A 14420-nucleotide genomic window follows, 5' to 3' on the forward strand; every position below is an offset into this window, starting at 1 on the left:
AACAGGATACACTTTGATAGTGAATGGTACACTAGTATCAAGTACGTTATTTGTCTTTTAAGGAAGGCAACTGCGATGCTAATGAAACGTTTAGGATAGTACGTATGCCCAGGAGGATATAGTTCACACACGAAAACCTGGCAACTGTATGTATGACACTGGACCATGAATGCCTCAAATTTCGGATGAAGACAATAATAGTACCTTCATATTTATACAGTAGGTCATCGTTGAAGATCTGAAATCGCGTGGAGTATTTTACGAGGGAACTCTTGTAGCTAAGCGTACTGCTGTGAGTACAAGTTAGGTTAGGATCAGAAACTGTGTGAGGGTAGTCTTTCGTGGAACCATGAACGGAACAGAAACGGTGATATTGATGATAATAATGTTCTTAGTCCTTAAGTTCTTTCGAAATGTTTCGAGATGCTGTGCATCGGCTAATTATAAGTAAAAGAAGCGTTTGGGCGTTCAATAAATTGATGTACATTTACCAACAAAAGTCAAGGAAGAAAGCAATTAACCAGAGAAACTGTAATATTTTTTTTTTGTCGTTTGGTTATGGAAACACTTAAATGAAATGGAACGTATATATGCTGTGTATATTGAAAAACATAAAAACATGCGAAATCAACATTAATTATGCATAATTACCAGTCTGAGATATAATGTTCAAATTTATGATCATCGTGGACAGTACACGTTTGAACTTTTGTTGGTGAGCGTACACAATAATTTTCATACAGTCGGTTGTACTGGCGATCCCAGATGCTCGAAGAGACTAGAGAGTCTAAATAGTTGTCGGAAACGATAGGTGCTTCCTCGTTCTTATTTATCCGTGAGTATTGTCGGGCGTACAAATGTATGTGAATAAGATACGAAACGAATGTGTAATGTTAAATGTACCAAGTCACTATTTTCTTTTTTATAATATTCCGTACTTGCTTCGAAATAACTCCAACATACTGCCGGCACAATAGTCACTCGTTATTTGCCTTCATTAATCAACGTCATTCTGATCAAACGCAGAAACAAACGATGATATTTCCGTAATGGAAAAAAACTATGTACTGCTATTTTCTACTTGTTGCTACATCCAATATATAGTTTCAGAAGTGTATTTAGTTGAATCAAACGTGTCGGAATTAACAGGTAGGAGGCTCGATTTTAGAATTCGAGAACTTTAAGATTATGAAGGTCAATATTCTTGAATTTCATAAATTTATGTCGATTTCTATGGAAATCGACGATCTATGGATGCAGTATATCGATTAGAGCAGCTTGTGTAATTTTATAAAAAAGGAAAAGAAAGACTGTTATTAAGTTCGAGGAAAAAAGTGAGCGAGGTCGTGGACGAGATTAAGTTCAAAGGATGACGTAACGTGCTTTGTTCCTCGGTTGTGTTAATGGGGTGGGCGGGAGCGTTTAATGGTCCACTTTTGGTCGAACGATTTTCAATAATTCGATGACCCGGAAACTTCTGAAATATGCGAACACTTTCCCCTAATGCAGCAGGAAAAATTTATCGTGTCCTCGACGTACACGAAGACCAATTTAGGAAGAGATTATTAGAACTTTCTTAGCCCGCCGCAAACTTTGCTTTCCGTTCGCCGATAGATGTTAGGTTGAATCATAAATGACTTCCGTTTTTCTTCTTCAAATTTACATGTACAAGCTATATGAAAGAGATAAGTATCCCAGATTAACTCATAAGGATGAAGTTTTAGCAAAGAATGTTTGACACAAAAGTTTTAGGGTTAAAAAAGAGGCATCTGATGGTGAGCTTGAACATGACATAGGGGCCAAATTTAGAGGTCATTGTGAGGACAATTCGATTTTTTAATAGTACTAGAGGTCATTTCGATCCAAGGATACGACCACATATCTAAACGTAAAATTTTCCGTTCTTTCCATTTCTGACGCTAAAAGTGGGGGTTCCCATTTAAAAAACTCGAATTGACCTCAAAATGACCTCTAAATTTGGCCCCTATACCATGATCAAGGTCACCGTCAGGTGCCTCTTTTTAAACCCTAAAACTTTTGAATCAAACATTTCCTGCTAAAACTTCATTCTTCCGAGTTAATCTGGGGTACTCATCTTTTTGGTACACTCTGTATATTGATCCAAAATATTCTGCAATTAATATCGTCATTTTTTTCATTGAACTTGATAATTGATACTCAATTCAATTATACTTATTATTAATATTATATATTAACTTTTCAATATCTACCATGGAAATCACTTTTGATTCGACATAATATCATTGTTCGACTGCCTAATTCAAATCGAATTCAACTCTTCGTTACAGATTTTTTTTTTCAACAACGAAATCATTGCCTCGATGATGCCGCTAACGTTTTTGTACACGTCGTGTTAAGTATTACCAACGAATTAAAATATTCTCGTAATCATTATGAAATATGAATTATATAAGTTATAAATTATTCTTACGGTTAGTTAGAAGCCAAGTGTCGAGCCACATAGAACAGTTTCGTGATGTACATCTGTGTATGTAAAGTGATTCCAAACGTTTGATCGGCACTGTAGTACATTAGAGAACAATGTTGCATCGAAACATTCCAAGTGTTTAGCAAAGTTTGTCGAACGAACTTTAATAAGAAGAGAAGGTGTTAATCAATGGAATTCACTGGATTTTAGTACCAGAACAGTGAACTCGTTATGAGAAGCTTCCAGAGGAATTCTAGGAATGTTAGTCAATTAATTGTTATAAAGTGAAACGAAGAAGGGCATGAACAGTTGAAAAGTTTACATATTATCGCGTGTATAGATATACTTATACATATATTTTCAGAGAATCGAGCGTTATATAACAATTCCACGATGTTGCGAGAACGATATAGTTGTCATATTTTGATGTAATATAAACAGTATCGTGATGTCTGTCTTTGTTGAAATTGTATTGTAAAATGATCTGCATAACGTTCCATGATCGTGTTAATGGAAAAAAGTGTTTCTTGATACAAAGATCTCGAGAGAACCAAGATGACCGCCATTTTGAATCCAGTTGAATGAAGATTGGTTTCCCATTGGAAGTGAAAAAAAGAAACGGTTGATGTGTTTGGATATTTAAACTTCGTGTGTAGAATGGAAATTCTAGTTATCATGGAGGATTACAGCTTATTTTACAGTCTCTTCTAAGTAATTTTGCTGTATCAGCAATTTGTTGTTCAAGGATATTTTTATTCATAGTTCTAAGTATTTCATTCTAAGTTCGATAAGTTGATTCATTCTAACTTGATCGTCGCTTTATCCTTTCCTGTCCCACCTCGAGTAGCATTTATCTTTGTTGTATTTCCACGATATCGATTGAATTATTCTTTGTTAGTGATCATTTTTATTTAGATAAAAAGGGAAAGAATAAAGCGAAAACTCGAATCAACCAACGACGTATCTATCGGTCTTCCGCACTTTTTAATTGTAAATTCCCAACGACATTTCTATTCTGCGTTCGTTTTGTATATAAAATGACGTAAATACAGCGTATTTTTCGTTTTCCCGTGAACACTTTGGCACGGGAATGTTACAGAGAATATCTATATCTGTGATTGTTGACAATAAATATATATCCGCGATTTAATGCTCGTGTCTAATGTGCATATATATCGATAAGAAGCTTCAAGGATTTGAAAATCTTAATGGTGTCTATATAATGTTGTTAGTATGTAGCAATGTTAGAAACGAACGGAGAAATAAACAGTGTTGATAAATACTTATGGAACAGTGTGGACCAAGTATTTAAGATGACGCATCTAAATACATAACAGAATATACCTCCCAATTCCTATTACTTTATTTCTTCTTAAAGAAATTTGTATAAATAAGTACAATAATAAGCACGTAATTAATATTTTTAATAAAAATGATATCTTAATTTATTCTTGTATCAACAACCTCGAAACTTGTGAAACTCATAGTCTCGGTTTATAAATTAATATCAATATTCTAAAAATTACATGAATTGGTAACGTATACGTAAGAGAACCCGTGTGGTGAGAACGTGGGGTCACAGAACCCCCACACGTGGCGCCAGTGACCCCGTGTGGTGGTGCGTGGGGTCATAGGGCCCCGGAGGAGACGACCGGACCCGTTTGGTGAGAGCGTGGGGTCATAGAGCCCCGGTGGAGACGACCGGGACCCCGGGTGTTGAGAGCGTGGGGTCACAGAACCCCCACAGGTGGCGCCAGTGACTCCGTGTGGTAGAGCGTGGGGTCATGGAGCTCCCGGTGGAGGCGCGAATCAGGGACCCCCACCCCGACTGACTCCCGGTTCAGCGAATGACCTGTAGATGGTGCCAGAATGCAAATTTCACCCGAGATTTGATTATTTTCAATGGAATGTTAACTATATTTAAAAATGATCTTTTATTTGTTAATACATATTATGTTTGAGAAAATGAAATTAGGAATTGGATTCATCGGATTAATGAACAATTCGTCTGGATTATTTTACTGTCCCTTACGACTTGTGGAGAAATTTGCAATTTACAATAATATTTATATAAATTTTATGGGAATAGTTCTATGCTTTTACTTTACTTGTTTTCTTATATTGCAAATAATTGCAAGGAAATATACAATTAGCAATACTGTTAGTGTATAAATTCGTTAAAACTTGACTTGAATATTACTTATTCCTTTCAAATAATGCTAATTCAACTATGATAATAATTACCTTTCTTGTATTTTAAAATCATCTATCAGTCTTCAAAACTTCTTACCGTTTTCGTTACGTGGTTGCAAAAGGTTCTTTCTCGTTCTCTTACTAGCGGCATAAGGTTACTGTGTCTAAAAAGATTGGACTATTCCTTCCTAATAAATGCAAAAAAATATATATGTTACCTACGAGTTCTTACAGGCTCGAAGATTTAAAAAAAAAAGTAAGGATTTCGATAGCATTCCCCTTGTTAACGTGTACCGTTCTTTTATATACGATATTTTCATATCAATGAATCCAGGCGAAAGGAACAGTCGGAAAACAATCAATATAACCCACTTGATTGCCACGTTATAATAATTTATTTAAACATTTATACATCTATGATGTTTTCCACAGTCTTGAATGTAGGTTGCTAACTGATATATATGTATATGTATGTATATATTACATTCGACATACACACATACAGACACATATGTATATATACATAATAACAAGACGCACAAGTCTTGCGAATACATATAATATGTATACAGTTTTAATTTATTTATTTTATTTATAAGTTAATTCATTCTCGTTACCGCCTAGGTAAAGCATTCTCGTAACTTAGAAATTAATTAATGATTATAGGCTATCCTGTACTCGCATTCAGAATCTCCGTATCGTTTTTTCTTTTTTTCTTTTTTTTTTTTTTTAAATGTCTCTCGCAGAAACGGCGTCCTCCGACTGTGCGTTACCATTTTTCACAGTGTTTCGTGTATGTGTGTGAGATTGATCGGTTACGTTTAATTGCGGGTACATCGACATACGTTTCTCTATCTCTTAAACCTCCTGCTCGGTTTATTCTCAGTTTTTCGATCTTTTTTTCTCTAGTGTCGATCACGATGATAACTTAAAAATATTAAAGCCCCTCGTGGAAATCGAACGAAACGCTTATTGTTCATTTACACAGCTTCTTGCGTATCTCTTCTTGCCATCGTTACCATTTCTTGTTCATTTTCCTCCCCTTAAATGTATTATACAAACGTTAACACGGGTCGTGCAGTAATGTTGGGATATGTTTGGCAAAATGATGTGTGATCACTTTTAATTTAAGCTGGGTGTCCATTTAAGGAACATCTAGACACACTATTTCAGAAGTGTGTCCATTCGTGAGAAATATTTTCGAGAACAATTCGCGGTAACTTTACTCTGAAATGGACACTTAACTTTTGGCTACTGGCGCGGAGAACGGAAAGATATCGAAATCGAATCTGCTCCGCCATTTTTCGTCAGTTTTCTATCTGTTTCCTTTCAGGTGTTTACAAGGTTCGAGACACGTTTCTTTGGAAATGGAACGTTATGCTATCAATGTGCTCTTTTTTTTTCGAAATAAAGAAGACGAACATGAATACTTGTACCTGAATTTCAAGTGTATATGATATTTCGTTTCTCGTTCCTTGGATCTATCCGAAAGTTTACAATTTAATTAACATTATCCTGCGATGGGTTCTGTAATATCACGAGTATGCAGATGTTTATGCAAATATAGAATTTTGTGATTTCGTTTACAGAACGAAATTTTTCCTTCATAATGCAGTAGGTTCCAAATGAAATAAGAATCAGGTTTTACTTTTTGAAACTTTTTGCTAACAATATATTTCAAATACTCGTGGATGCTATAAATGCATAAAATCCGCAGTTTCTTCATGAATTGACAGATTTTATGTCTGGTTACGGAACGAAAGTATTGGGAAGATATACAGAAATTGCATTTGTCGAATATAATTCTCACTAGATGAGTGGTCGAATTGGAAATAAATTATCTTGTGTTTTCGATATTTGTAATTCTGTTCCGTAATATAATACATTCTGTAATCCTTTTTGCTATGGTAGTTTATACATTACGTCATCTGCTTAATTCTTTCTTGTAAAATTCGAGAGAATGATGCTTCATTATTTCCGTTTAGTCTCTGTTGCTTCTACGCATAGGTTTTCGAATCATTATAATATTTTTCCTAAATTTTTTACAAACCACCTTAATATTTTCAATTATTATGTATTGTGGTTAAACTAAAAAGCGATTTGTTTTTATTTCAACAACAATACATAAGAACTGATAATTTTAGGGTATTTTTATACTTAATTCAATTCAAATTTCCGTTCGAAATTCCTTTAATTTAATTAAAACTTATTTTCCTTTTTATGTTTTAATTAAATAATTTAAACGTTACATTTTAAATAATAGTCATTGCACAGATACAAGGACTCACGCGGTATACCTAGAAATTCAACGAATTAAAAGAATATCCGAGATGAGTATTACAATAATAAATTAGCCGAGAATATTTACGAAAAATACTAACGATCTCATAATTCAATCACGCAGACTTATCGAATAAATTAAGCACGAATAACGAAACAAGTATATATAAAATTTATTACAACGCACTCTAACTTAAAAAATCAAGTCCTTTAATAATATTTAGAATAAATAACGTTTACGCGGATTTCTCTTAATCTCTCATTATGTTGTCATGGACAGAAGATAACGTATAGAAATATGAAATCGTAGGTGAAACATAATAAACATTACAATTTAAGAATCAATTAAATAATTAAACAATTAATCAATTATAAAATAATTCCGAGATAATTTGAGTGATTCAATCGATATTTACAGATTTAATTAATGGTACTACGAAAACTTCCATTTGGAATCCTTAACTTATCATTTATAACTCATATTATGAGCCTGAAGATTGAATATGGCATCGTATCGTACAGTTTAATTTTTTATCGTTAGATGGATACATTATCGAAAATAATATTCAGGAATCATTTAATGAATCTTCGTTGAACAATTTTTTATTTAATTCTTTTTCTGTTTTTTTTTTCTGACATCCAAGAAAGAACTATATGCAAAATACTATTTTTTTTTTGTTTGAAAGAAACAATTGTGGTCCGAAAGGGTTAATGTTACACTTCGTAAAAATTGGTAATTGTTCGTTTTCTCGATTCCCGTTAGAGTTGTTGTTAAATAAAATTCAACGTCATGGAAAAAAAAAGAAAATAATGTCTGTAAAATTTCGCGATAATTCCTCACCGATTCCCTTTTCCTTTACTTTCGCAGCCTTTTCCTCTCGTTTTGTCGTCGACGACAGAGAAAGATATAGACACGCGCGTAAATTATCTGCTAGGTTTCTTTATTGTCCCTTCTGTTCGACACTACCGGTACACGCCTCTCGATCGGATATAATCGGAATCCCATCGTGATTTTTTCAGCGAACTCTCCGTAGAAATCAGGATTTATACACACCCATTCGAATCGACGATTAGTTACGTCACAGATATCAATTAGCGCGACACGTGTAATTTTTGGTTCGCAATAACGTCACTACTATAATAATATAAAGCCTACTATATATAATAATTTATATATAAATATACAGACTGTCCCAGGTATATCACGTTTATTTTAAGGAGCGATAAGAAGAACTAAAATTGCACAAAAAAAAAATATACCATTAACGATATTATATACGATCTGTTACCATTTTTTCTTTAGTTTTCTTTCACCTTATTATTTAATGTTAAAAGTATTCCATTCAAAAAATAGAAGCAGTTCAAACACAATTACCGTGGACCATTTTCTGTTTTACTCCAACCCCTGCTACAACCCCCTGAAATATTTTTACGTACACCTGGGAACACCTTGTATATTTTATGTATAATACAGGAACTATATTATCGCATACAATTGCATTTTTCTTCCATCTAAGTGAATTTATAGGCTGTCCGCCTTTCTGCTCGTGGACACTTCCGAAAAATTCGTGCGTGTTACATGGATCCCTGGTTTTTTTTTTCGTTTGTGTTCTCGAAGAGTGGCTTCACACCTGGCTTTCGCCGATTTCAATCGTTAGGTGTACATGTATGAAAGACATTGATAGAACATTAAGCCGTAGATCGTGATCATGAACTTTTACGAAATTCGAAGCCAAACTTTGGAAAAATCGCCTATGACGAAAGCATGCACGTAGGCAATATTTATAAGTGTAACGCAAATTTATATTTTACTTGTTTTGTGTGATAAGTAGACTGCGCATTTTTATGCAAAATCACATTTCAGAAGGTTGCTCAAAAACAAAAGTAAGAATTTTTTTCTGCCCTTAAGTATCTTATTGGTTTCCAAAGACAATAGAAAAGTCGTTACATCTGACGAAAGTTTTGTCCTTCATTGTATTTCACAGAGACGTATAGGCTATAAATGCATAAAATCCGCAGTCTAATGATAAGTTTTATCCAACTGTATCTACAGGTACAGAAAAAAATTTATTCGATACACAGGCAGTAGAATAGGACTTGTCTGGCGTGTCTGTTCATTACAGACCGTTTCTACTTATTGCCAGCCCTAGTACACGTGGTTCAGATGAATTTTCAAACTCAGTTTTTTTTTTTTTCCGAAAACGCTGTCGACGCAAAAGGAACGCGACAAATTCCGTTGCGTTTCCCACTACCCTACCCTGGCCATTTTACGCCAGTTAATTCGAATCCTTGTGTATTTTGTGCGATGCGGGGTGTCGCGACGCGTCCGTTCATTTTTCTCGGAACGCTTTTTGTGGCCTGTCAGGAACGTTAATTGTTTTCGCGAGCATGGGCTCGCCGTCAGGACGTTTGCATTCCATAAAATTCGCAGTCTCATGGGGGACAGAGTTCTGAAGAAACGAATACAAAATGGCGGGGACCGGTGGAAGCGAGAATTTTCGAATTCCTCTCGGAAAGTTTCGTCGTGAGATGTGAATTGTAGGACTCGAGAGTACGTCGAATTTGTGAATTGATGAGATTACGATGTCCTTTTTTTTTATTGTAATTATTTACGTTGTGGAAACAGTAGGGTAATTTTTTATTTATTGAATTTCATATTCTGAAAATCAGTATCTGTTGTTAAACAATTCCTAGCTATAAAGAAATTTTTATTTAAATAAAAAAATTAAATCTTTGTAATGCATTTAATTAATATGTTTTTGTCTGTATTACGGAGCCCTTTCAGTAGCTGCAGATGTAATAAGATTGAAAATCTTGCTGCATGACAGAATTTAGGGTGTAGGTATATTGATTTATGAAGATGTATCGAACTATAAGCAGATCTGTATAACACTGAAAAATTAAGAACATAATGTGAAAACTGTAAATGTGCAGAACGAAATAGAATTGTTTGAAACTGTACTGCAATTTGAAAAATTGGTTTAAAAATCAGACATTTGATTCCTGTTTGATTCAGACAAATCAGAAGAAAATACTGAAATAGGTCGAGAAAATTGGGACCCACACCCTTAACCCTTTCGTTTCCAAATTATTTAACAATTACAGAAAGAAAAATATTTTTTGTACTTTTGTCTATATTACATAACAGACAAATGATTCGCAAGAACATTTCAAGATTTCCCAAACGTTTAATGCCATTTTAGTTTCGGCAACTATCTCACTTTTCTTGCAGTTATAATATATATAATAATTTATGATCATTTATCTTGATATGAGTGGGGAACATCCGTACACCGTGGGTAAAGTAATTTAACGACAGAAAACTCCCAGGTGTCCGGTCTATCAATTTTTCCACAAATTACTCGTTTCTCGAGAACGTCCTTTCTGCGCGCGCGCAATCCTTCCGTAATGAACCTCTGGCATGGGTTTCAACCAGTGGCCGCGGGAAAATGACACGCGTAGATTAACCAACAAATATACGATTCGCCTGAAGCGAAGAAATAAAAAGCAAAAAGAAAAAAGAAGAACCTGTATAGATACCGTGTCTATGGTCGATAAAACGCGTGGAGAATAAGCGGAGGGGGGGGGGAGGGGCTCCGTAACTGACCGCGTCGCGAAACTATTATAAATTAAGTACGAATATTACGTGAATTCAACCGGCGCCAGACCACAGGGGGAACGAAACCGTTGCAGGACTTAATAATCGTGGATATAGACTGTGCGATATTCTTATGCACGTTTAAGAACGCATAACTTCCATGGGTGATCGTTAACTGTCCGCTCCTAAGCGTGAAATATTTCCCTCTTCCCCTTTCTCTCACTCTCTGGCGAGTGGAGAAAATATTCTGCAGGTTCCGGTCCCGGTTGAACGATACACCGTATCGGCGGAGCAGGACACGATTGATATTTTTTTTTCTTATACAGCGTATCCCAAAATAACTTCGACTCCCGGAAATGAGGGGTTCCTGGGATGATTTGAAATAACTTTTTCCTTAGCGAAAATGTTACATTGCAAAAACTCGTGTGTCAGATTAAATGCGACCATTCCAGGGTTAAGGGTGGCATGTGGGTACCGATCCTTTTTAAAGGGAAGGACCTCAATTGTTCGAGTTTGATTTTAACGGGGTTTTGTAAGATGATGGTATACAGGTTCCTGATAAACGCATAGTTGACATTACTCGTATTCATAAAGCATACGAATTTTCGACACTTCCAAAGTTTCACAAAAATGGGTCAGTCGATAAAACTAATAAAGATATTTTCAACAAACAAATATGACTTATGAAAAGCGAAGACGTATTTTTCAACCTAACCTAACCTGGCAGTGAAATTTTGGCGCCAAAAGAGAGATAATAAATGTCAAAATTTGTGTTTCGTTATTTGTCAAGTTTCATACTTAACCCTCCGTAGGCAATGTGAGTCATTGACGACCCAGGCGCAATTTTATTTTCCCTCAAATGTCCCCCAACTTTTTATTTCTGTTGAAAAAAGTTTTTTGATTTGAAGAACGCCTGTGTAATATAATAGAAACTTAGATAAGTATTTCAGATTTTTTAAACACCTAAAAAATTACAAAAATTCGGCTTGGATATAAACGATCCAGTTTGCACAGGGGCTGGGAAAAAATATGTCTGCCTACGGACGGTTAACGACCCAATATATTTCTATTCGACAAGAATCGTGCTCGATGAAATTTCCGGCTGTGTAATTGAAACAGGGTTTCAGAATGAGAGTCGTCTGTGAACGAAGGAACAGTCTCATTAAGAGAGTACCTCATGCCAGAGTCGATCGTCGCACGATAAAACAGTCGTGCGACTGCTCTGGACAACGGATCGCCAATACAGTGATCCCTTGATGAATGCGACACGAACAACAGCGTTATCCCCACCACTGGGGGGTACCCTTCTGGAACCAATCAAAACAGAATAAACAGATGCCAAGTAGAAGCTCGGTTTCGTGCAAAAAAAAACAAATTTATAGACCCGAGTTCGTCGCACTCATCGAGACATTACTATAATTGCTTCTGCGAGTGTCGCGTGTAAAAACATCCGGTTAGCTGCGCGTCCTATATTCTTTGGACTCTAAAATTCAACGTGTCTGATCTACGCTCGTCGAGTAGTGATAACAAGTACAATTGCTACGCCACAGATCCAACTAATGTCAAAGTCCTTCGGAGATCGTTTGAATCTATTCCAAACGGTATTAACACATTCGCGATCGGTTACGTTCACCTAAGAGTAACGCCCTCTATGAAGGTTCAACAGACATTCAGCATTGCTACGCGATCGACAGGAGCCATTGCAATTTCCGATGAGTTTATAATATAAACATATTATATTACATCGTCGTTTTATATTATAAACACAAAATTACGGTTGGAAGTTTGTTTCACTACACGCAGGTTTGCATCGTTCGAAGCTATTACAGGGCACCATTTACAGACACTCGATTCGCTTTTTCGTAATGGCTTTTGCCACATTTTCTTTCGTAATAGCAGGCAAAAAGACAATCGCGTTGAAACTTAATGGATTATTGTTCGAGCGACTGACTATGTATGAACGAATCCTGCGGTAAACCAATTTTACCAGATTCCATGAATCCTTAATATTCCAGTTCCTACCATGATAACCAGTTGTGTGCAAGTTTCGAGCAAGTTGCCAGTAAATAAAGACAAAATTTGTATAGAAAATCATAGCCATCTGTTTCTGCATTTAACTTGGGTTTTGCACACAACACCTGCTGACAAAATAGTAAAGCAAATTGGCTGCGAGTCTTGCAAAACAACCTGTGTCAATTTGGGGGCAAAAAGGGAACAGAGTCTGCGCGAGCCAATTTGCGCGTAAATGATTTATAAGCAAATCTTGCATCGAACTTGTTCCCATACACAAATGGACAAAATGTGGTTTTGCAGGTTTGGTTGACTGGTTACAATAATTTCTACGTTTAGAGATTTAATGACGTCGTACGTCAAGTCACCATTAGTCAGCTGGAATGTCACAATCTGGTAAATGTGGATATCGAGATACAATTGAAAAAGCTCAAATTCATAACCCCTTGCCCTACGATTTTCTTGACGTCTGAAGACTCCAGGATTACATTGCTGTCGATAGTTTCCCAGAAACGAAAGGAATGTTGTACTTATCGCAACTGTATTTTTACTGTAAAAGTTAAATATTAATGCCAGCAACGTAGCATTTTACTTCGACTCATAGAAAACCGAATAATATTCTTTGTTGAATCGATTTTGAAATCGTCCACACGAGTCTGACTCGATGTTATAGGGCAAGGGGTTAAACTCGGTGTTTAATGTTTCTGAACTTCCCAGCAAATAATAGATACAAACCTGTCCAAGTGGCTGTCGTGTCCTAACAAAAGAGCCCGAGCAACAGCGCGTCCAATCGCGAAAGTGCTAATCCGTCTCGACTCGACCGGCTTTCCACGCTCTCAGGTCCTTCGAAAACGAAGAAAAAGAATACTGATCCGCCCCCTTAACCTATCTTATCCGTCGCGTAGGGCACGTGGCGCACCGTGCGTCGTCTCGTTACGACGATTAAACGACCGCCGTGCCCTCTAGGCGCATCCTGTAGGAAGCTTGACGCGGTGTCCCGGTCGTATCGGTTCCCCGTCCTCTCTGGATACCCAAAGTTTCCATAACCTGGATCGACGTTTCCCGCGACGCCTCGCGATTCCTTTCCCCGTAAACAGTGTCGTAAACAAAGACAGAACTGGATAGGGGCGATCGACGATTTATCGTGCGGCGAAAAGGATCGAGCGATCACGATCGATCGCGCGCTACGACAACGCCAGCGAATGATGCGTTTGCGCGTTGTACGATAACGAGTCCGATTCGGTGTCCTCGAATCTCGCGTCCTCGTCTGCCAGATCGAGGCCGTAGTTGCTTGATGTGTTGTCCTTTTCTGTAACAAACGGTAACAAAAAACAAAGAATCGTTATTATGTTTCAATCGCTGGTTACCTTCTGCTTTTGCGATTTGAGCTTTCGATCTGCCGGCATGACAATTATAATTATAATCCTTGTAATCGTTAATGTGTTAGATGCTGTGAAGGTGCGTATCCATTTGTTGCGTATCATCGTATCGTATCAATATACGATACATTTTCATGCGCAACGATGCAACACTTGCCCGTCCATATCGATACACAACACTGATACGATACGAGGATACGCAACAAGTGGATACGCAGCTTAATATGGTCATTCACTTTATTACAAATTTATGTGAAAAAAATTACCCTTTCTTGGGTAATGACGAATATACTCATCGTGTGAAAAATAACATACCCTTTGATATAAAAATAGAAATTTCAGTAAAAATTGAAAAATATGATTCTTTTATTAGAATTAAAGAATCAAATTAATCATGCATGCAGATACACCTTTCCAAAATAAAATTCCACCATTAAAGAGTTAAATTCTATACATATAGTAACAGTGCACGAACTGTTGGAACCGTCTAGTAACAAAACGTACGATTTCT

General features: G+C 36.3%; 1 protein-coding gene across 1 annotated transcript in view; it reads right to left on the bottom strand.

The window, feature by feature from the left end:
• Window positions 1-13714: 13714 nt before the first annotated feature.
• LOC107194615 (follistatin) overlaps window positions 13715-14420 on the bottom strand; it is a 74144-nt gene continuing 73438 nt past the window's right edge. Inside the window, exon 7 of the mRNA XM_015584260.1 lies at window positions 13715-13839. Within this exon, the coding sequence (XP_015439746.1) occupies window positions 13715-13839 (125 nt within the window). The remainder of the gene's footprint in view (window positions 13840-14420) is intronic.

Source organism: Dufourea novaeangliae, unplaced genomic scaffold, assembly GCF_001272555.1.
Source record: "Dufourea novaeangliae isolate 0120121106 unplaced genomic scaffold, ASM127255v1 scaffold8, whole genome shotgun sequence".
Lineage (NCBI taxonomy): Eukaryota > Metazoa > Arthropoda > Insecta > Hymenoptera > Halictidae > Dufourea > Dufourea novaeangliae.